Source organism: Tyto alba, unplaced genomic scaffold, assembly GCF_018691265.1.
Source record: "Tyto alba isolate M040663 unplaced genomic scaffold, T.alba_DEE_v4.0 Super-Scaffold_7, whole genome shotgun sequence".
Lineage (NCBI taxonomy): Eukaryota > Metazoa > Chordata > Aves > Strigiformes > Tytonidae > Tyto > Tyto alba.
This window is the reverse complement of record NW_024881328.1, coordinates 35,340,627-35,365,069: the sequence shown is the minus strand read 5'-3', so window position 1 is coordinate 35,365,069 and position 24,443 is coordinate 35,340,627. Positions and strand designations below refer to the sequence as shown.

The 24,443-nt window shown below is 39.9% G+C and overlaps 1 protein-coding gene across 1 annotated transcript; it reads right to left on the bottom strand.

Annotated features, from left to right (window-relative positions):
• Positions 1 to 6,946: 6,946 nt before the first annotated feature.
• SLC40A1 (solute carrier family 40 member 1) lies at positions 6,947 to 24,117 on the bottom strand. Its single transcript, XM_032995207.2, has 8 exons — positions 23,825 to 24,117; positions 23,503 to 23,570; positions 18,830 to 18,989; positions 17,845 to 17,960; positions 17,374 to 17,500; positions 13,901 to 14,143; positions 11,331 to 11,996; positions 6,947 to 10,201 (listed from the first exon to the last, which is right to left on the bottom strand). The coding sequence occupies exons 1-8, from the start codon at positions 23,865 to 23,867 to the stop codon at positions 9,882 to 9,884; spliced, it is 1,743 nt and encodes a 580-aa protein (XP_032851098.1). The 5' UTR covers positions 23,868 to 24,117; the 3' UTR covers positions 6,947 to 9,881.
• Between the last annotated feature and the right edge of the window lie 326 nt (positions 24,118 to 24,443).

Sequence of the window (24,443 nt, the reverse complement as noted above, 5' to 3'; positions counted from 1 at the left end):
AAAATTATCTTCAGCAAATAGGTGACGCATGGGAAATGCAGAGATGGAGAAATCAGGACCTATCCTGAACACACAGGTGCAACTTCCATGGTTGGGAGCTCTGCAGAGGTGGAGGTACATGGCTAGGGTTGAGGAGAATGCTGATCTGTACTTCAATTCCTTTACTGCATTTAAGAGGACTTACAATTGCCAGAAACTGCTGAGGTTATTAATATGATCTTCTAGCACTTCTGTTTCCATGCTCAGATGCTCATCTAACATGTGTCCTCTGTGGCTGAGTCGGGAATGCCAACTAGACAGCAGATGCAACGTGGGAAAGAAGTACAAAATCGGTCTGAAGTTACAGCTTTCTGCTGAACATCCAGCTAGCAGCCTTGGTATCTTCTGTTTGCTATGTTCCATTTAGATAAGACAACATTTAGATTTTACCACAGTTAAGCAGATAAAACTAAACCGTATGTTCCTCTATAGCCCTGAACTTGAACTGGTAACCTGTGTTAATAAGCCAAGTAAATAAGTCAAGTTTCCATTTTGTTACTGAAAATCTAGTCTCAGTTAGCAAAGCAGAACTGGATAAGAATTCATTTTTTTGTGGAGGGAGGACATACCTATGGATTCATCTTAAGAAAAAAAAAAAATCTGTTATTGTCTAATCAGGCTGATTTCGCTATGAATCCAAAGATTAAAGATCCTCAGGTCCGGTTCCTCTATTCACTGAATTCCTCTATTCAGAAAATCTATTCCTCTTTATGTCCACATAGTCATACAAAACTAAAGAAATAGAGTAAACAAACAGTGAGGAACAGTTTCTTTTCCCTCTTTTGGCTAAGTATGAGCCTAATGACAACGATTCAGGGGAAGGAATTAAAGGTGATGAGACATATTTTATTTTTTGGTAGATACTGTGGATTTTGCACTGAGGCCAGTGGTATCTGCCAGCTTCAGGCACTAATCAGAGCAAGCAAGATAGTAGAAAACAGAAGAGCCAAAGCATGACTCTACTTGTTTGACAAACTGAAAAATCCCTGGAAAGGCTATCCTGGGACAGTAAAGGCAGTAAAAAGGTGGTAAAGTAAAAAGGTCCTTGAAGTGTGCATGACAAAAATGGCTGTTCCTTTATAATGAGACATATAATAAGAAACACTCTGTTTTAAAAATAAGTAAATAAAGGCTTCCTGACACGTATAAAGTTTCTTGGTATTTTAGGTGGGGAAGAAACTTTTCAAAAGACATTCAGGAGACTTTCTTGTACGAAACATTTCTCCCAGGAGAAACATTCAATTTATTTTTACATTCCTTCCATGGGTACATATTACCTATAGTGCTATTTTGTGTGTTTCTCTCCAGGAACCAGTTGTATTCTAACTGCCCCACAATGTGCAGGGGTTATGGAAGAGTTTGGTCCTGATGCCATCCACTCAGTCCACTGATAACCTTAAGATTATGCTACTGAAATTTGCAGGGGGTTTCTTCAAAGCAGTTCTGTCAGGGCTCAGACACCCACCAAGGAAGCTCTGCAGCTCAGATGGGCTGTTTAGCGTTTGTCTGGTCCCCGGTTGTATCACAGCCTTTCGAGCATGGCTGAACAATGCCAAGCTCAGTACACGATGACAGGGAATAGTATATAGCAGCCAAGCAAATAAAAAATAAAAAACCAAACTCCTAAAGCTTCGATTAAGTCATTTTTATTCCTCTAAAACTTTTGTCAAAGTTGTCCCAAAGCATGGATTCCGTATCTTGTTTTGTTATCTTTAGAAGATAAATGGACTGCAGCACACTTCATACTGTAAACAGTAACTTTGACTGGCCTTCCTCCAGTAGCAGCTGTACAAATATTTCTAACACGGACAACTCCTCCTCCCTCTTTCTCAGCTGGACAGACCACATATTTTTGTAACTCCCTGTCAGTTCTCATGTCTAATGTGGTCAGCCAGGGGAAGGAAGCTCCCAGAAATAAAGGAATTCAAAAACAGCATTTACCTTTTCAGCAGTCTTAGAACCAAAATATGCCTTTCTAGGAGCAGCCCCAGAAAACACACCATTCAAACTCTCCAGGTTAAGGTTTGCAGCTCTTACTGAAATCAGCAGGCTGCAGACAGCTAAAAGAACTCAAAGCAGCAGACTGTATAGGATATGTATAGATACAGCGCAAGCAGGCTCTGCACAGGAATATTACATGTGAGCATTTTAGAAAGGTTTTGGCAAGTCTGCTTAATGAAAACAGGCATATTTGTACTGTTGTACCAAAATAACTCGAGGGAAAAATCTAATATTCCTAACTGCTGTGCTAAATCATTCAGAAGACCTTGTTTAGTTGAAGAAGATTCTCTGCTGAAATTATTGAGCATTAATCAAAAGGCATCAGTTTGAGTCCTCTACTTCAAGAGAAATTATCTGAAATGGTGTGAACTGTATTGAAAATGTTAATATGAGGAATGGGTGTTTTCTACACTTTAGGTGTCCTACTTAAAAAGGACCCTTAGATGAAAAGGTGCTGAGGCTGCTTTACTTGTACATTCTAAGCATAAAGAGGATTTTCACACTAACGATTTTGTTCTTTCAACCACGTATTTCAGCTTTCTGTCTTCAGCAGTGCCCCTTTGAAGATCTGCTATACCATTGCTCTATGAAATCTGACTGTGGTAATTGTGGAGTTTTGACAGTACTCAGGAAAGCTTTCGTTCTTATAAAAGGTGCCTGAACACTTTAATAATCCTGCTGAACAGCTTGTAATAGTGAATTCAGAGACTGTTTATAAACTGAAAGCAAACATTAAGGTCTTAAATGAAAAGACATATTTACTAATAGACAAGCTATCCATTGGACAGATCTCTGGAGGGCAATTAACTGGTGGTTAGATGGTATGAAAAGTCAGTTTGAACTAGTCTACTCCCTCAGCAATGGTTCTAGAGGAAATACTCAACTGGAACAACTGCAGAAATACATTACATGCAATTGGAGAAAAACAGGGCTGAAAAAACGGTACCTGTCCTTAAAGATATTCAGGATTAGAAGCTCCACAAATTCCAGGGTTTCAAGCATGCTGTAATCTGAATTTGTTAATGCTTGTCTTCTCAAGCAAAATCACACATTATTCCTATACCCTTTTACATAGTCAGGTATAGTTAGCACATCACCTCTCAGTCTCTAAATGACCATAATTCTTTCATCGTCTCATTTCCTAGAGTTCTGATTACAACTGTTACACTCTTCTGGTTTCTCTCCAGTTGGCACTTCTAACTGTTCAAGACAGACATGAAGGAAAAATAGGATGCAATACTCAGTTTTCCCAAATTCCAAAGAGAACAGCAGCCTGTGTGATTCAGTTAATTATTCATATATGCTATAGATCTGTTTCCATTTTTTTTTTTTTGGTACTTATGTTTGACCTTTGTTGTGTTACATCCTCATAATTATTTTCTACAAAAACAGGTGTTCTCTATCCAGTATTTGAACCATCAGTTGGTCCTGCCTAGACGTAGTGCCTTGCACTTGTTTAGATTGGATTTCATCTTACTGTTTTCTGGACTACTCCATCAGTTTGTTAAAATGTGCTGTTGGCAACAGACATACAGCCATATCGTACCTCACATTACAGGCATAATGCGTTTTTACCTGTTTTTTCTAAGGACACAGGACTTAGGCAGTCACACTGTTCTCTACCACATCCATCACTTCCTGACAAGCAGCTTTTGAACCATTTGGTTAATTCCATCTAAATATGATGAGAGAGAAAGGTCTTAAAGATTGACTTTAACAGTTTTATGAGAATCAGCTACAGGGTAGAGGACAAGCCTAAAACTTTCCCTTCTCCAAGGGAAAAGCCTTTGGCACAAGCACAAGACTCATGTGTGCCATTTGTCCTGTCAGCTGGCTGCTTGGCCCCCGAGCACTCAAGCCCTTTGAAGATGCACTGCTCCGGAGGATCCCCCAGAGTACATGCTCAGCTTTGCTCTGCTGATAAACCAGGGGAGAAGGAAGCGCTGCGAGGAGAGCTCGTGGATGAGCTTGGATTACACAAGGCAGGGGTAGGAGCTACAGTTAGTGCAGCTGTGGGTGTATAGAGACCAATGACACACAGATAAAACTGTGCTTCATTAGTTCGGATGCTCAAGGAAGAACTTATTTTCCGACTCTGCTATGGTGTCATTGCACTGTGGATACCTGGACAGTGTCTTTCCTCTGACTGAAGTGGACAATGGCTTACCACGAACAAAGTGGGTGTGTTTTCTGACCCAAGCTGTACAGCTTTAACACATTTTGCTGTTTTGGGGTTTTTTTAGTCTTAAGTTATGGTTAGACACCTACTGAAGTTCTAACAGCAGCATGTACTGTACATTCTCTTTCCCTTATCTGCCAAAGGAGGAGAATCAGTTTTTCTAAATGTAGTCAAGTAACTAGCCCTGCCTTTACAAATGATTAAGATCTCCTAACTCTGCACATGTGAAAAGAGGCTGCTCCATCATTCTATACCTAGAATAAGAGTGGAAAGCACATGGTTGCGTGTTTCTTTTGTGACCAAATGCAATAAAGTTTAACTAGAAAGAAATACTGACCCACACAAGGACAAGCTGAAGTATTTGAAAAAGCATTATTGAACAGTGTGCACTTTGTCCATGCACCTTGCAAGCCTTTAAGCAAACATCCTTGTTCAGTTTTTTCTGCCTTCAGAGTTGCAAAATATAGTGTGTCTTGTTTAAAGCAAAAGCTAGAGGCATAGTCTTACTCAGGAAGAAAATACTCTTAACCTGACAGTGATTACTACACCTGCAGTTAAGAGCACCCCCAAGCAGGGAAAAGAATGTGTGAGTACAGAGAGCAAGACACCAAAGACTCTGATACTAATTTCTCTAGTACTAAGTACTGGAGAAGGATATGAGCACAGAGTACGGCACAATATTCCTAGAGGACCTGAAAATAGGTCGATCTTGAGGCAGATAAAGCATTATCACCTCCACAGTGCTAGATTTAGGAAAGCTAGATCTATTACTTGCACTCTTCTCTAGCAGAAACAATCTTTACTCCAAATTACTTCAGGGTTGCTTGTAACCTTGTATTGTTTCAAAGTTACAAAGAACCCATGACTTGGCATTAACTCAGTAATATCTGCTAGCTTTTAATACTAAAAAGGAGTAGAAATTATTATTTTCAATGAGTCTGGAATTGCCTGTTCATTTCTACTGCAGAATATTTGGGGTTTTTTATGAAGCTTCACCTGAAAATTGTGATCCTTTGTAGATTAAAAGTGGAAATATATTCCTTGTAAAACTAGTTGTGTGGGAGGCTATGAAAGAAGCCTCTGTCCAGCAGAAAAGGAGTGTAACACTGACATGAAAAACTGTGATCTCTGACAGAGATCACTGAGGAAACGCTCAGAGAACTTCTGAAGGAAACAAGCTAGCTCTGCTAACCTGGGATATATACATCATATACTTTGTAGAAGTAAAGACAGCATTAACTGTAGTATTTTAAAACTATTTGATATGAACCTACTTCTTCTCTTAGAATTTCTAAGAGACAGTTTTCTCATTCAAGAAACAGAAAATAGTTTAAATTGAAGGGACTCAGTTCATTCTATCCCTTTTTCCTTTAACAATATTCAATTTTCAATCCCTGTATCATCAGTGCTCAGTTTAAGAAAACCCTTTTGAAAATAAAAGCAATTAAATATTCCAGAGCAAGACAACAAAATATGTGATATGCAATACACATTGTGTTCCACAGTCAGGGTCGATGTCTCAACTACCTAACAAGCAAAGTAGTGCAACAAACAAGTAAACAGTGGTAGGTATCTTCAATCATTCTACCTTTGGTTTCTGAGCAATGAGTTCCACGGGGTCCTAGAAAACTCAGAGCTTTCCAAAATGTGAACACCTCAATAAAAGAAAACAGTGAAACCATCGAATGGTACATTGTGAAGGGCCTTTTTCAGTTAAAATAGTGTTCTTTATCCATTAAGTATACTACACAATACCATTCACAATTCTTTTTCTTTGTACCTACAGGGGTGGAGGATCAGTGTAACTACATTTTCAAGTCAGTATTCTAACAGTTTTCCTAGTTCATACGTGACCATGAAGGAGGTAAACATTGCTGAAAATGAAAATTGGTAATCAGACTTTAACACGGACATTTTGGTAGCTCCTATTAGAGAGGCACATCGCTTACCCTATCCTTACCAAGTCTGGCACATGCAACAAAACCTATAGTTTTAACTCCCCACATGGGAATAACTAATGATTACTACTAATAATTCTAGTTCCCATAAGAGAATAACATGGTAATAACATAACTGAGGACAACTCATTAAAAGGTATTTTTCTTGGAAAACCTCTAATTCTAATAGGAATCAGTTCAGGGGAATCCTAGTGAATGACCACAACATCCTTCCAAAGATCAACTCATCATATAAGCATATCCTAAATACACATAACAAGAATCAGTCCTGTGTAAAATACTCAGCAGAAGTACTTGTCAAGACTAAAACCAAAATACTAAAACTATTGCATTTATTTGTGACCACTCTTATGCCTAGTGTTCTCACCTAGAAGTTGCTGCTATAGAAAGCCACGATCTCAAATTCAATACAGTAAAAAGATGACTGGGAAGGTGAAACCATTTGCTTTCTATTGCTCAGCAAGCCGATACACGAAACTGCTGTATCACCAGTGGCCGTCCTGGCTGAGGTTGTAAGACCACAACTGCACCTTCAGCTACTGTGTCTTAAGTTACCACTGTGGATGGTAAATAAAAATCAGTTCACTCAAGACAGAGCTATAGGGTCATTGAAAGGCTTTTACTACACTTGTCTTTTACTTCCTCCCCAACGTTATTTGTTTGTGCCTCAGGGCTGTTTCCATCCCATCACTACAGAAAACCCTCTTCTGCAGGATCCATGCTAAATACAGCACACCAAGATGCCACAAACTGAATAATACAGGACAAACAAAATTTTATGCAAATTTATTCATTAGCTTTAACAATAGTAATACATAAATCAATACTATGTCCAGCATAAGGTTGTATAATAAAATATGCTATTCTGGTAAGATTGATTTCTAGTGCGTACATTTTAAGGACAGTTTTCATCCAAATTGGACACATTTTTTAAAAAAATAAATAAATACGAGGCCAAAAATGCTTTACTTAATGAAAGTCCTGCTAAGTAAGACTTCAGGCTCCACATTGCTTCAAAGCACTAATCAGTACAGGTGTCTGCGTACATCTTAGACTTGTACACAAATGGGTTGTGCTCAAGCAGCAATACTTTTGACATCAGACTCAGACCAATACATACAAGATTTTCAATTTAGACCTCCTTAGTCCTCTTAAAGCTAGCATCCACCTTTCTTCTCTTTTAAGATTGTCTTGCCTTTCAGCTGTGTATTGGCACATATGCATACTAGCAATATTATGCATACAAAATACAAAGGTCCAGTCCCCTCCCAATCCTAATTTTTTTGGTTTGAGATCCAGACTGCACTACCCAGCAGAACAATTTATGAAACAAATTGCTACTCAACTCAAAGACTACATTGTTTCCCAAGTCTTTTTTTTTTTTTCTCTCCAAGAGCAGACAGGAACATGGTGTGCTCCTAGGTCTGTTATGTTTTTGGAAGTCTCTAGACTTCAGGAATACACCCTCTCTGGGATGTCTGATGCTTAGTGCTACTACATTAGGCTTTAGGCACACTGGGCTCTGTAGGCTATAGGCAGCCCACAAGAAGCTGCATCTTCAGCTTGTTTTCCCTGATGGCCTGTGAGTCCATTATATACAGTGGCATTCAGATGTTCAAAGTGCAGTATAGACACATTCACTGACATTTGGGCTACCTTTATTTATATTCAGCAATATTAAAATCTGGTTCCAATTTAGATTAGATACAGATGAGAATATATTTGTTAAATCAGAGGTATTTTATTTAGTAGTGTACTTATCACATGCTGTATATCCTTTGGGCATATTTATTATACAAATCTGGATAATCTTGTTTTATTTGTCTTCTCAGTTTTAAATTCTGCTGGTGGCAAAACTCCCTTTTCCTTAAGAAGTTACACTCAGAATTGAGTCACAAATTTTAAAACTAGTCTAATTAATATATTTCACTTTATTGTATCAAAACAAAACCGAAAAGCTTGGTCAAAGTATAAACACTTATAAACCTAGTGAAAACATCCCTGAGAAACTTTCAGTAACATAGTAGCAATGATCAGTTTTGGTCCCTTAGAGGAGAAAAATTGTTACATCCAGTTATTGAATACTGAGGGCCACAAGCATATCAGTTGTACACTGGATTCCCATTCATTCACTTTCACTCCTCTTACATATTCTGTATCTGAGACAAAAGCTACTAGAGGTCTTGTATATCAAACTAAATAGAATGTCAAAAGTAATCATTACAAATTTTAAGATGAACAGCCTTGATTCAGCCCTGGTGTAATGCCTTTAATGTCAATGGAGTTCACCCACTTACATTCCAGGGTTGAAGTCTGGCAACATAGATGGCTGAGAAGGACAGTACCTAAAATGAAAACATCTTAAAATTTAGAGGATACTTTTCAGAAGTTGCTGATATATGTTTTCGCACACTCCTTATTTTGAAAACAAACATTTTACAAAGACTTAAGTTTGTAAGTCATACTGTCATGCCATTGGAAAACTCAGAACACTACCTGGTTCAACTCTACTGAGAAAGCAAAGTGCGTAGTTTCCACAAAAGTGCGCGTATGGTTAACGACTACGGAAGTATTGTGTTAGTACACATGCAGGGTAAAAAAAATAAAGAATTCAAGAACTTCTTGAAAATCAGTCTTCATTGCTCTGAAGTTGCTTTAGAGGGCCACAAAGTCCAACACCTCATTGTTTTAACGGTATTTTAGAACAAACTAAGCCAAAATTCTTGGCAAACAAATGCAAGTAATCCACTTCTTGACTTCTTTTGCCTGGAATACTAATAATTTTCCAATAGGGCTTTAATTTGGTTTCTGAGAATAGCATTTGAAAATAAACTAAAAGCTGCTTGTATAGTGACGCAAAAACTAAGTAAGCCCCAGACTTTATCTTTCTGTACCAGTACTCCTGACCTTAGTACTTTCTGCTACATCAAACATGAGCAGACCTGTCATTTGCAGTTAAAAAAGCCATGCTTTATAATGTTACATCAATAGCTTCTGCTAAAATGAGGCTATTTTTTACTTTATGAAGTGCAACAAAAGTGTAATACATTATCTTGTACCTAGAACTCATCTAATTTATACAGAAACATGCAAAAAACCCTACAAAGGTGTTTCTGTAAAGTTAAACCAAAACAGATCGAATACTAAAAAGGTATTTTGGGAAGAAATCAGAACTTAAAAGTCCACCTCAGGAATCCAAGAAGGATGTTTATACCAATCTGAGAAGACAGGGGAGCAGCACTGTTCATAGTAACAGGAAAACCCCACAGAACCAAATACTGTACGTTGAGTTATACTGAAGCAACTAAAAACCCCCTCGTTTTGCTCAATAAGCACAAGAAATGTTCAGAATTCATGAACAAACCAAGTATGTATAACCACTAAACAGTATCACTGGGGGTGGGGGGGGTGGGTGAGAGAGACAGAAATTCCACATTATTTTTGTTGTCAAATAAACGATGCATGACTTGTGGGAATCCTTTGGAGCACCAGCTGTCAAGATCCAACTAGGCTGATCCTCTGCCAAACACGAGACACTTACAGGGCCACTGTAAGATAAATTTTAGCTCTCTTGGGACAGCTTCCTCAAACAGTTAAGTTACACGTTCAACTCTAGCGAAACACCTTAGACAGGGTCACAAAAGGCAATATATGTGTTTAACCATGATATTTGTGTAGCAAGTTAGTAAGAGAAGTGGATCCTATCAGACAGTAGATGTATTACCAGGTGGTGAACTGTCAGAGACTGCTTTTGGATCAGGAGTGCAACAAACAAAAAGTTGTTTTCCCAAGTTTTTTTGGGCAAATCTGAAGTACATTATGTGGCCCATTGCAACAAAAGACACAGAAATAAGCACCAATAAACCAAAAGCCTCAGGGTTTGGGGCCAAGATGACCATGATGAAGTGCAGCAAATCAAGAAGATAATTCATGGAGTTTTGGACACCATTTATGATGCCTCTTTCAGTTTCTGCCACGTTTTCTTGGAGCAACTGCGTGACAGTCAAATCAAAGGACCAAAGGCCTATGGAGGGAAAAAAAAAAACACCAGTTATCCATACAACTGAGCTTCTCACGGTAAGCTTTCATTGTTGGCACAATTCAGTTCATACTTCCAAATACTCACTTCTGCTAAAAATGTATGGGTCAAGCTAGCCTCTTGTCAATCTAGAATGAATGCCACACTGACAGTCAAGAGCAATTTACTTTTCATTTACTAATATTTCCTGAAATAATACATACAGCTTGACTCAATCTGCCCCTCACATCTTGCTTCAACACGTCTATCAAGTTAATGTTTTGCTCATCTGTTCCTTAGTTAAATAGCTGTTTTACAGCTATTTACAGTGTATTCATGCTAGCTACAATTGTTAAGTTATGCATAAGATGTTTGTGAAAAAAAAAAAATCAGACACATTAAACTATGCAGAATACATAATAATTTACAATGGTCTTGGCTGACACTAGCTTCTATACTGTTTTAGTCCACTAATGATTCAATTTTAAAAGTTTATCTTGCAAACAAAATTAATACATGTGAATCAAGTATTTTATTCCTCCAAAATTCAGCAAAAGCGGCAGAAATTAAGAGTACAAAAATTCTACAGATGAGAGTCACTGTTCATTACATTTATGTATTTGACTGTCTCTTCTGCTGACAAGATACAAATACTACCCTAACCAGCAATTCCTCAAAGAATTAAGCTGCTGTCCAAATCTAAGTTTCTGTTCTAAACTTCTTTGCTGGTCACAAGTTTAAAGGTTAGACAATTTATTTAATGAATTGATTAAGTGAGCTGCTAAGTTTGAAGGTTTTCATAACAGATCTGTTTAGTTCTGATTTGGTTGCAAAGGAAGTTAGAGATGAGCATTCCAATAAACAAGTTTTTAATCTCCAGTGTGGTAGCTTTTTTCCTATTAGTGCTATATAATATGCAGTAAATAAGTAGCGCAGCCCCTGCTCTGGTGATACTGTTGCAAGATGATTTCATTTTTATGTGAAGCATAATGAAATTAGCCTTAGAAATGTGATATAACACTTGAACTGTAGCCTACAACTCTAAACTCAAATTTGCACTTAGTTGACAGGCACTGTGATTTTTAGAATTAAAAGCAGACAATAGATCAGGTTTTAATAGAGACATAATACTTACCAACTCTAGCAGCAATGACTCCTGCAAACAGGAGACTAACAGAGATTAAAGGCACAGGCTCAGGACTCATCTCTGGGTCACTGTTAGCAGGAGTAGTAGACCCGTTTATCAAGTTGGGCATTCCAGTTGTAAAAACCATTTCAGGCTTATCTTCTGGAGATACCATAGTAGGTAATGGTTCACTCTCAAACAGCCTGGCACTGAGGTCAGCAAATGGGGAAACAGTCAAATCCAGAGGACTTCCAGGCATGAATACCGAGATGGCACATAAGACCAGACAAGCCAATTGAGCAACTCCAGAAATAAGTCCCGTGCGAACCAGGCCACACTTGTGACGAAGCCAAGTGAAAGCTACTGTTCCCATGATTCCGGTGACTGCCGAGGCACCCATCAGGAGGCTTAGCACAGAGCCACTCAAACCCTGAGTGTATGCATAGCCTGTGGTAATACAATCAAAGCCCAGAACGGTCATATACAGAAACGCAAGACCCATGCCCGCAAGAAACACTGGCTGGTTGTAGTACGCAACCCATCCATCACGGAATGTGATGAAAGGTTCAGCAATCCGGGCAGCGCAGCTCATTTCCTTCTCCTGTTGGGGCTCAAAGCCAGTTACATCTTTCTCAACAATTAACTGCACTCCTTCAGCAGGTTTCATGTCACTCTCTGTAAACAGAAATGTAACTGTTAGACACGCTCCTGCCTGGAAAGTGCAGAATGCAAACCGCAAGACAACTGTTTGCAGCTAGTAAGGTCACTGCTGCAGAAGTGCACCAGTTAAATTCTCCAACCACCCTTCCTCTGATTACTTAAATGTTTTCAAGTGTCCTTAAATCCCACCTGTAGAGTAAGATCAAGTAAAGTTCATCCCTATCATTTTAAACTCCTGCTTGCTTAATTAAACTGTGGTAGGAGAAAGCATAGCCTGCTTCAAAAGACTTGTGATGGAATGCTCCACTTCCATAAAGAAATTATTTGCTTAATGAGTGCCAATGTTAGTTGGTATTCTAATATAGCTTTGTATGTTTAAATGCACTAACCACAGAAAGTAGGGAATACTTAAACATCTGTTAATACTTCATGTCATGGCAGAAGAACCAAGACAGATGCTTGATGATGCCTACCAAAGCCAAAAGCTTTCAAAATGTGACTTGAAAAAAATCTCAGACCATGCTTTTCTAATTCTATTTTCACTCTAATATATAACCACTTTCACTGGTCTCAAATAAAAATCAGAAAAACACACAGCAGTATTTAGATTAGTAATGTAGACAGAAACTATACAAATGTTGGTATACGTGAGCAGTGTTTTTACTGTCAAGTTTAAAACAAACTCTGCATACAGCAAGGGGGACACATGAAGTATTGCTGCAACTTCTAAAAAAGCAGATCTTCTACTGAAATCAGAATACTATAATAGCAACGATTAAGAGATGTTTCCTACATACTGACATTTGCTAAATGGTTCATTCTTCAGGAGCATTCAAGAGCCAGTTTGAAAGCTATAGAGTGTTCTATACTATCTTGCTCCCCTATCCTAGGCTGCCATCAGCCTAGTCCAACAGATTACTGGACGGACCAGCTGTTACCACAATGGATCTGCTGGCTGGGAAGAAGACAGATCTTTTCAACACTTTCAATAGCAGCCTCCTATCTCACTATAAATTAAGGAAAAAACAGATCTGTTAGCTAGCTTTTAGAGAAAAAAAACAGGAATTCTTTATAATATTTCTTTAAAAAAAAAAAAAAAACAAACAAAACAACACACATGATGTAGTTGGGAGCCTACAGTTGGAAGCTTTCATTAGTATTCACATAACGCTACCTTAAAAAAAAAATTGAGAAAACGCCTAAGTTATGTATTCCAGTATCTGGCATTTCAAATACTTCATAACAAAAAGTCTCCTTCCAAAACAGTTTTATTTTCTGATATTAAGACTATCTAAAGTAAGGTTAATATCAGTTTTAAGGTTGCTTATAGTCATAGCCATCTACACAGCAAATTCCAGTTGCTCAGCTTGGCCAAGGAAGCAGAGCAGAAGGTCAAAGTAGATTTTTTTTTTTCCCTCCACCATTTCCTGCAGCATGTAGAACTCAATGAAGCATGCCAAACTAGAAATATTACCACCTATTCTACAACCCCATGAAAGTCTGTTAGTACCATGCATAAGTAGAGATGAGTTAGTGATAAAGAACCCTACAGAGGCTACTCTTCTATAAGCATGACAAAGCAAGGGGCTTTGTCCAGCTTATTAGCTGCAGGTACAAAAGGATAGGAGCATTCCCCGTGATCAGCCCTAAATAATAGGGCAGACTCGTTCTAAAGGATTAATTAAAATGAAGGAGTTCATTCTTTGGCTTCATTTTATGGGATTCCTGAAATAGCTGCACAATGTATTGTTACTTAGAGTCTCTGGTATCTATAACCAAAACTTGAAACCTCCAAGCTATGAGTAGAAAGCTATGTAGCCTCAAAGCAGTGCCTGTAGCAGATAAAAGTCAACACTTCAGTTTGACTGATACAGTGAATATACTGTGAATTTGAAGAGTTACTTTTATGTTTTCAATACCTTTCTTTACATTCAGCTGTTTCAGTTCCGATTCTTCGACTTTTGCAGATTTGAGAGCCAGAGTAGGGGTTTTCTGATAAACCTTCCAGAGCAGCAGATATTCCACACACATCGACATCAGGTTCCAGCCAGAAATGAATCCACAGCCAATCATTGGGGAGCCAAATGTCATTATCTGACCAACTGCCATTGGGGCCAAGATATTGGTCAACTGGTCAATTCTTCTTATTGTGGCATTCATATCTGTCAGAAATTATTTGATGATATGAAATAATTGCTGAACACTTACAGTGAAATATTCACTAGCGTAATTGAGGATTGCACATGTATACACACCAAGCTAAGTCTTGCTCCAACTGTAAGCAGTTCTAGCAGGAGTTAGGCTGCTAACCAGAGGCACCCTTAGAGTGTTACAGTGTTAAAGTTTACTGTGACCAACCGAGGTGTTTGTAAGCCAAATGCCTACTCCTGCCAGTTTTGTCGGCATGAGGTCTTCCAGGTTTAGCATGCTGGGTTTACTCTCAAAGTGTACTCCTGCAGGAAACACTGTTAGCCATGAGATCAGACTACCCTTATATCCCAGGGACATTATGAACTCCGAAGCCTGCCTCTGTAACAAACCAACCTAGCATGCACAACACCAGACATCCATAGGAATCTCTTATGGTAGAATTCTTTCCTGTAAAGATAGCTTTAGCAACTACTATCTCCCAATACTGGACCACCTATTTCTTAGTCTCCTCCATTTAATTCTAGTAACTGGTCACCACAGTACCCAGCATGATAGCGACAGATCTTTGAAGTGAGTTTAAATTTCCTTATCGAGTCACACTAGTTTATGTCAGTTGGAGGTATTCTCAGAACTTGCTGAGCAAAGTCCTCACTCCTTTCTGTTCCACACTGATGTTTATGGTGAAAAGAGGCAGCCCATTCTTAGCATGAACGCATCTTCCATTTGCTGGTAGCAGATGTCTCATCCTCCCCAATCTTGACTGCTTTAGTGTCATTACACCCTCCGGGGTCCTGTGAGTTTCCAATTAATAGTGCCGTTGTTCCACCCCTAAAGGTTGCTAGACCCTCAATCATTTTGCACATCAGGGATTCAGGCCACATAGAACTACATCTCAAACCCATTTTAGAGTCCTACTATGAAATTAGAGCTTGTGAAGGGCAAGTGAAACTGTATACCATTATGAAGCTACTTTTCTGAACCTGTAGAGAATTACCCTTTGCCATTCAAAGAAACATTTAGGTTTTCCTATTTAGATTTCAAAGGCAATTCAGTGTTAACTATCTGACTGATGGTTAACCAAGATGAATAAGTGAGATGCTTGCATAATATTTGACTTCAGAAATTCAAAGAACTAAGCTTTGGTTTTGAGGAAGGCTAATATTTCCACTCAGGAAAGGTACCAAGTAAGAGTGAATGGAAAAATTAATCAAGGACAATGAAGAAGGGGAAGCCAACATAATTTTTCACTTCCCTGTTCCACTAACTTACTTAACTAAGGCTCATCTTTGAGGAAAGGAACAGTCCAGAGATGGACAACAGTCTTGCTGCAACAGTATTACCCATTAAGGAATTTCAACAGTCTCCAAGTTACATTGTGATTAAACACATAACCCTATTCAGCCTAGAAGAGATCCCTTAGATAGATCTGCTGAACTAAGTTGCTTAGTTCAGTGGGGTTTTTTTGTTTCTAAATTCAGTTGCATGAGAATTTAGAGTAACCTCTTGTCTGATTTTTCAGTACAGGATATAAGTGGTCATACAATTCTGCCTGAGATCATGAAGCAGTACAGAGGCAGGACTGCCTCCCACGCAGCAGTTCTCTGCAGGTGTGGTCTGGACCTTATCTCATGTGTAATAAGTAGTACAGGGACTGGAGAGACGATTTGCTGAATAAGATCTGACACAAGAAGAAAGGTTAATGAGAACCATTAGAACCTTAAGGCTTTTACAGATAGATTTTTTTTTTTCCTGCTTGTGTTTCACACTCATAAAGCGAGTTAACCTGTACCGCTGCTCTACAAAAGGCATGGCCTAGAAAGGCACTGCAAGGTCAAAATAAAAAGCTACGGTGGAAAATTTGTGTGCTGGGAAATGAAAGCAAGACACTTTTAAATGCATCTAATTAAGAACTAGCCTCTCCTGGATGAGATGGGGAAATAAGATTCCTTCATTGGGGATGAACATCAAGATTAAATCTGCAATATAGTATTCAAATCCCTAAAAAGGACTCCAGCACATAAACTGAACCTTACAGGCAATTTAGGCAGCTTCATACAAAATTAGAGTCCAGAACCTGAAACGCTGTCTAGGCCTGGAGGTACCTGAACTCCACAAGTGTTAGAATTAAAACTTTAGTCCAGGAGTTACTTTAGTGACCTATAAATATCTTGGCAATGTTAAGCTGCTCTGTGCCTTGTTTATACCTCAGTATCAGTTCCCCCATCTGAGAAGGCTTAAGTCCCCTTACAGGGTTGATTCAGAGCCCATACAGCCTGCCCAAGTTCATCACAAAAAACACTGCTTCCCACACTGTTACACTCAGAGCAGCAGCACAGCCAAAGATCAATCACACATACATCCCTTGATGTGAACGGCCTTGTGGCTAGGACTACGCCCTGGGAAAGGAGAGTCAGGTTCAGTGAGTCCTTGGGGAAGATCCCAAACCATCTCTTACATGCAAGTAGTGTCACGACTACTAAGCTGCAGTAGAATTTGAATGGGAACTCATTTCCTCTCCTAATAATGCCATGCCAATGAGCAGGAAAGCAAAAAAAAAAATGTTTACTATGCAAAAGAGAAGATTAAGTCTGTAATCTAATACCAAGTGTATCCAATGTCCAAGGAATATAGAGCTTTCAGTTCCAACTGAAGAAAAGTATTCACAGCTCAGAGTTAGACATCTAATTCTAGAGAAGTGCAAGATTTCAAATATATCTGCATACACAGCACTTCCTACTGGCAGTTTCCTGATCCACCTACTCTACTGTTCTGGACTTCATTCTCATGTACCTCTTCCTTTGATCCCTATGTGAGGAGCCCAGTTACGCAACAGTTTTCTGTTCCATTCCAGGGACCTAAAAATAAAAGTATTGCAACACTTGGCTTTAAGTGCCTGGAAGTTAAATAACCAGTGCTCAATAGGAAAGTTATTTGATGTAAGAGTGTGGTGTATGTTTATTTGTCCAACAAGAATAAAGTTTTCCTGACAAAGCTGCAGTAGGACTAAAAAGAGGACAAGACAAGTTTAGGGATGACTAACTGAACTGTAATCACAACAGAAATTTCTAATCTCAGTAAGTGTAGTCCAGAGCAAGGAAGAGGAAAATAAAGGCTGTCCTTTTTACCTGCTGTTTTCTCATAATATCTGGAACTGAAAGATGTGCTGACCTCAAACTCTAGTCTAAAAAATCAAGTTTGGAAAGTAAGACATTTAAGGTATTAAAAAGGCAACATATTTCACCTGCCAGTTTGCTTCTGTCTTCCCCTGCAACCACAACAATCCAGTCCCTCTGAATTGTGATCGCTGTGGCAGTGCTGGCCAAATTGGCAATATTTGCTATTGTGATAACCAGGATATAGCACATCGTCTAGAGAAATAGGGGGAAAGAGTTACAATGTGAGAAAATTGGTGAAGGGAAATGTCCACTCCTATCCTGTACAACCAGAAAAAAAACACTTCTACATTTGAATCCATAAACTTTAGTGTTATTTTTCAGAAAAAAAAAAAAAAAAACAAGACCAAGTCTATTTCACAATTCCTGACAGAAAGAAAATCACCTCTGTTTACCCAACTAGCTCAAAGTTTCATTTGCCCATTTTAGCTCCCAGGAATGTCTAAACAGACAAGAGAAAAACAAAAATTCACCTGTCTCCCACACTCCCCAAAGTTTCTTTGTAAGTTAATTCCTTATTAACAAGTTCAAGCACTCACAAGAAGCCATCCATGGTATAAGGTCAAAAGCTGCGTCTTAAACAAGAAGATCATCATCAGGATAATACCACACAGGATGACAGATGCATTCTGTACAACCAAGGATGTCTGGGCCACTGTTTTAAATCAACAGACAGCAACAGTTATGAACATAAGAATGAGCTAACTATAAGCTTAAGTAGGTTATAAGTAAGGAACATGCAAAGATTCTTTCAATTTTTGTTTTCCTATTCTCCCCCCAAAAATATAAGCACTAAAACTATACTTCATATTAGGTTTTGAATCTGCCATTGTCTTAAAGGAATAAATTAACGTCTGATGTAATTTCATAGCTCTTAACTATTCATAGCTCTTACACTACAGTCCAAGTAGGTCTTTTCTCAATCAGAAAACAAGCTGCACCTGTTTAAATGATGACACTATTTTTAAAGTGTTAAAAACAAGACTTAGCTTGAGTCTTTAAAAGTCATCTTCAGCATATCATGGAAGTGATGCTATTTTGTAACCTCTTGGAAAATAAAAATGTGTATGAAGAAATTGATGCCATGTCATTTATAAAACAGAGTAGAGCATATGTATTTAAATCTACATAATGCAAATGCAGGACGTGTTTACATTTAAGAGGTAGATGTTTATATCCAGACAGAAGACAACATATAATGCAAGCGTACATTAGTATTACACTGTAAAGAACTTGGTTTGTAGTCCTTAAATACATGTGCTTTATAACTTTTGCATTTCTGTGCATCTCTCCGTGTTGTATAGGTTTAGCCTGAGTAGTGGACATACCATGACATAAAACTGTTTTCCTGATATCTTTTGACTCTATCTTTGTATAATCATTACCACTCTAAAACACCACCCTTCAAAAAACACTGAGCAAGCCCTGCTCTTGTATTTGACTTGAGGAGTTAACTATCAGCCTGATCTTTTTTACATTAATTTGATCAATCCTTAAGTAAATAACCTGCTCTGGGCATCTAACCTTTGAGCCTGGAGTTCTTGTCCACCCAGTCTCCAATAATGGCTCCCAGGAGAAGAACTGATCCCGCCACCACCAGTCCGTAGACTGCAGTCAGGAGCAAGCTGTTTCCATAAAGTTCAACCAGGAACACAGACACAGCAAAATGCCACATACGATCTCCCTTTAAGAGTAACAGAGAGTACATAGACAACATTACTGTTTGCACTTTGTAAGCACACAAGCTGACTCCCTTACTAATTCTCTAACAAAAGTCTGTATTTAAAATAAAGGTTTGTTACACATGCATGGGTGTGGAGTGCGTGTGTGTGGGGGTTGTTGTTTGGTTTGTTGGGTTTTGGTTTTTTGTTGTGTGGGATTTTTTTTTAGTTTTGGGAAATGTTAGGGTGTTAGGGTGGTTTTTGTTTTTGGTTTGGTTTTTTTTTTTTTTTTTTTTTTTTATAATTACATCCCTTCACCATTGGTTTTGACTCAGGATCACTAAGATTATCTGCCCTAATCAAGTGTGACATTGCAGTTCGTAATACCACATCAAAACCCCCAGATATTCTCTATTATGATATTACAGGACAAAGTCTGTTACCAGCCACATCCAATAAGCCTCAGAAAACTTACATAGATTCTCCAGCACAGATCAAATATTAGCAACGGATTTATTGATTACCGATACTATTTAAATAACTTTTCAAAATGGCAGTTTGCTCTTAAATGCTGCTTTAAAACACAGGAGCCAGTCAAGCCAAAGCAAGTCTTAATACAATTCAGGATAGACAAGGGTAAATCAAAGAAGGTGGTGTCCTACACGTCAACTGAAGTTTCTGAAGTCAGACTTAAGCTCTCTTTAATAGTGTTAAGGACTGGCATATTACTAAGAAGTAGACTATCAGAGCTAGTTCAACCTATTGCAAGCTCATTGCTAGTTCAACCTATTTAGCCTACCGCTAGTTTAATCTAGTGCTTAGAATACATCCTCATGTTCTGACACCACTTATTATCTTTAAAAAAATAAAGCAGCCCAAAATGCTAAACATGTCCAAATGAAATAATTTTCAGACTATTCAAAATACCTTTGTGTTCGGTATCAAGCAGACCTGTGGCTTGCTAATGAATACATCGATGTTTTTAAGTTGTCATGAGGGGAGTCACATCTCACTTTATTTCTAAGCATATTACAAGAAATGCACTACAGAATATGCTGTATATAATCAATAACAAAGCAGATGAACGGAAATCATTCATACTATTCTAGGGCACGCAGTTTGTTTAACAAGGGTCCATGGCATTAGCCTTTTATAAGCCAAACATGAAATTGTTTTCTTCTGCTTCCTTATCTTCAATGAGCAATTGCTATGTGATACAGCGAACAGTACAAATTTCTAAGGACCTCAAATATTCTAAAGGGCTAGGGGAGGTGTTAACATAAAAACACTTTTAAAAAGCAAAATCTGCTAAACCTAACATACCATATAACACAGCAATCAAAAGATACATAAAAAGCATGCTATTTGGAGGGTCAAAAAAATTGTAAATTTTGATTTAAATCTTCAGTGTAGTATAGACACACAGTAAGATTTTGCCTTCTAATGTTACTGAAGTTCTCTGAAGGAAGCTTCTTCAAACATTGTAATGTGTAAACATTCATATTTGTTTCCTTACCCACAGGCAGAAAAAAATTACATCCCAATCACATGGGAAAAGAATTTCACCTGTTCAAGGAAAAACTCTGGGTTTGTTTGTATGTTTTCTAACTGAAACCAATGGGGAAAATGCAGATATAAGCATGATCAGCTTACATGCGCCTTCTTGTCTTGGAGAGTGAAAATTGGTTTATTACATACACCTAAAATCTTCTGTAAAATATGTTCCAGTTTTATTTCATTGTTAGTAGAAGTACATAGAAAATATTCCAGCAATGAAAACAGAGGAATATAATTTCCCAAGTCTAGCACTCACTGAAACTTTGTATGACCCAAGATACTTCTTTACCAAATTTAATTTAAAATACATGCAGGTGGATTAACTAAGTTTTGATTAGCTTAGGTAACTGTTTATTAAGCTAGAAAAAATAAGCCAAAAGTGTACTTTCACAGTAAAATTTCATAACAAATTTGTGGGTTTCTTCCTTTATGCAGAGATGTTGCAGTTACTGCATTCTGACAAGATGAACAAGGCATTTAAAAAAAAAGCAAGTATGTGAAAGTCGGTGCCAGCCACTCCTGTCAGAGTTAAAAACCTGATCTCACTTGAAACTCACAGGAAAATGACTTTGACTTCAGTGAGATCTTGGCTTTGCTATATAATTCATCTAAGGAGCCCGTGAACTCTGTTCAACCTTATCCAACACATTTACCCAAAGTACTTTGATCATGCCAATCCACACAAATAGTTTTTGGGGTAACTAAACCTGTTCCAACCGGGAAGCATGAGTTTCTTTCAAGAATTAAAAACCATAAAAGAGCAAGCAAAGATAAATTAGTGTCACAGAAGAACAGTCTTAGTGAATGAAAAGTTTGAAGCAGGTATGTAATTTTAACCGAAGATCTACTGAAATTTTAATTTAAAAGTTTCAAGTAAATAGTGCCTTCAGAAATGGACAAAGCCTTAATCACATATGCTTGATCCCCCTTTAAAAGATCTCCAAATGTGGATATTTCAACTCCTAATTTAAACAGCTGTTTAGCCTCACCATCCTCTTGCAGATGGCTCTTGCTCTTCTGTCATTATAATACTCCTTATAACCATCTCAGCCTGAATGTATACAATCCCATCTCAGAACTGAAGCCAGCAAGTTAAGCAGTAGCCAGGCTACTACCTGCAGACAGGCCCCCTGAGGTCCGAGGAGCACAGACGAGGCTGGGAAGTCGCAGACGACCTCCAGGCAAACACTAGGCCTGGCACCAACAAGGTGAACCCAGTCCCATTCTGTTCTTTTCTGCCAAGTGATAGACAGCAGTAAATCAAAAATGGAAAGGCAACAGCGTAAGGCCTGAGACCCCAGTTCAACAGGGCAGTCCAGTCTAAGATCACTGCGGCCAAACACCCATTCAAATGCTTTACTGAACAAGGGCCTAAGACATAGCCTAGACTTTGCTCAAATCTGAACCTTTGTGGAAATGTGACACGTTTAATTATTTACAGCTTCTCTCTGTATTTGGGAATGGCTTAGCAACACAGAAACCAAATTAGCTCTCTCGATTACAGCAAAGCCACATTTTTATCAGGTTTTGTATTGTGGACATAACCATTTCAGAACAAAGATGATCTATTACTTTGAGTTCTGAAGATGAGGGTGCTTGTTTATCGTCCCTATTAGCAAAAACATTCAGACTACGGGAACGCTAAAGTTCACGACACACAAAAGGTACAGTCCTGCACCCAGTGCTGTCAAAATAAACTGTATTTCTGTCGCTTCAGCAAGTTTGGTTGGGCTTTTTTCAGTCAAGATTTTCAGCACAAAAGAAACCACACTGGAACAAAGAGTATACTATTAATATTGCTCAACAGTTGAACAGACATCTTGCAGTCTGTTTGTTATGGTCTGCAACATGGTTTTCAAACTCTGCTTTGTCCCCTTTACTCATGTGCTCTGAGAGCAGTCCCACTGCCGAGCTTTCAAGCACTCCTCTGAGAAGAGTAAGCAGGGTCGGCCAAATTGCCAGTTAGGCACTTTGCGGGCATTACTGACAAAAACTGTTGCAGGTAACAACCCTGGCCTCTGAAAAGCAGTGAGCCCGACAGAAACATCACCCCTCATCTCCTTAATAATACTGATAATTGCTGAAATATTGCACTTGTTTAAACAACCTTTTGACACCACTTCAAGCCTTCTTCCAGTAACAGAAACATCAACATGACCTTTCAGGTTAGTGAAAGCAAGGAGCTGCCAGAGCTAGGCATGCAATGCTGTATATCTGCCACTTGTTCAGTGCTATACAAAACACACGTTAAGCCAGTCCAAATTCAGAACTAAAGACAAAAGAGGGAATATTAGGGAGGAAACTTTCCACTTCTTTTTGAATCAAGCCATTGAATGGAGACTTATAATTGTATTGTAAGATACCTATATTCTTAATGTTATTATATGGAATAGAACTGTCTATTTTTAGTGCATGTTTTAAGATATTTTTAGTATCCTTCAAATGAGCAACAATTGGTATAGTAAGTTACTTCAGTACAGAAGGAAAGCATTCCAAAAGGCAAACAACTTAACAGACAGAGGTATCTCCTGATACTCCCACCAGGTTTGCTAATGAGTGGCAGTAATGGGTCCATTGTAAACATCAAGTATTTCCCATTAGTAAGTATACAAGTCCCTCAAATACATGTGGCAACTGACTGTTTTTCATTCTGCTATGGACAATGCTTCATTTCTTTCACTCAGAGCTTACTCTCTAAGGAATATCACTGCTTCTGTAGTTACATAAAAGCATAAACAGGTACAGAAGCAGGCCTGCAGGAAACCGAGTACTGCACTACTCTACACTAATGAAAAACGAATCTGTGGCAATATACCACATAAAGATTAGGAAGACTTTAACGGCAAGGTGTTGTAACAAGCCCTGTCTTTGTGGTGGTGTGCTACTTTGAAGATTTTTTTAGAAAGTACCAATAACGTTCAGGTAAATCATAACTACATCAATAAAATCCCACTTCTGCCTGGCCAGTAGTTTACTTACCCAAGTGGACAGTGCATGTCCAAGATAAAGAAGAAACTTTGCAGATGTGAAATAGGCAACCACCGATCCTAAATGAGAAACAAGAAACACGCTGAAGGAGCTCAGGGCATTTCGGCACGCCGCGGGAGCCGTCCGCTGCCGCGGGGGGAAGCCAGCGCCCTTCCCACAGCGAAGCCGCCCCCGGGGACACGCGTTTCGGGGGGGAAGAGACACGGGACGCCCACCTAAGCGCGCCGGGCCCCCCCTCCCGCGGGCAGCGCCCCGCGGCAGCGCCCCCCGGCCCCCGGGAACCGAGCGAGAGCCGCCGCCGCCGCGCACTGACCGCAGGGCCGCCGCTCGCCCGCCGGCTCCGCTCCCCGCGCCATGCTGGCCCGCTCCGCCGCTGCCACAGCCCGCTGCCGACAGGAGGCCGGGGGGGACGGACGGACGCGCGGCTTCGCTCCGTGTTGCCTTCCCCGACTTAGCTAGCACTGTAGCTGAAGTCGGAAAGCCTTAGCCTTATCCGCCGCGGCGGGGGGGAACCGCTCCGCCGCGGAGAATCGGGGTGTTGAGGTGCGGGGGGGGGGGTGGGAGCCGAGCGCCGCCCGGCTCGGTCTGCGGGGCCGGAGGCGCGGAGGCTTCGGGCTGGGCGCTGCGCCGCGCACCGCCCTTTGTAGGCGGCTGCGGGCACCGCCCCCGCCCGCCCCGCCCCGCCCCTCCCCGCCCCGGGGGCGGCCTCCGGCTCCGCACCGCCCGGCCCCGCATCGCCCGGCTCCGCACCGCCCGGCCCCGCATCGCCCCGGCCCCGCACCGCCCCGGCCCCGCACCGCCCCGGCCCCGCATCGCCCCGGCCCCGCATCGCCCCGGCTCCGCACCGCCCCGGCCCCGCACCGCCCCGGCCCCGCATCGCCCCGGCCCCGCATCGCCCGGCCCCGCACCGCCCGGCCCCGCATCGCCCCGGC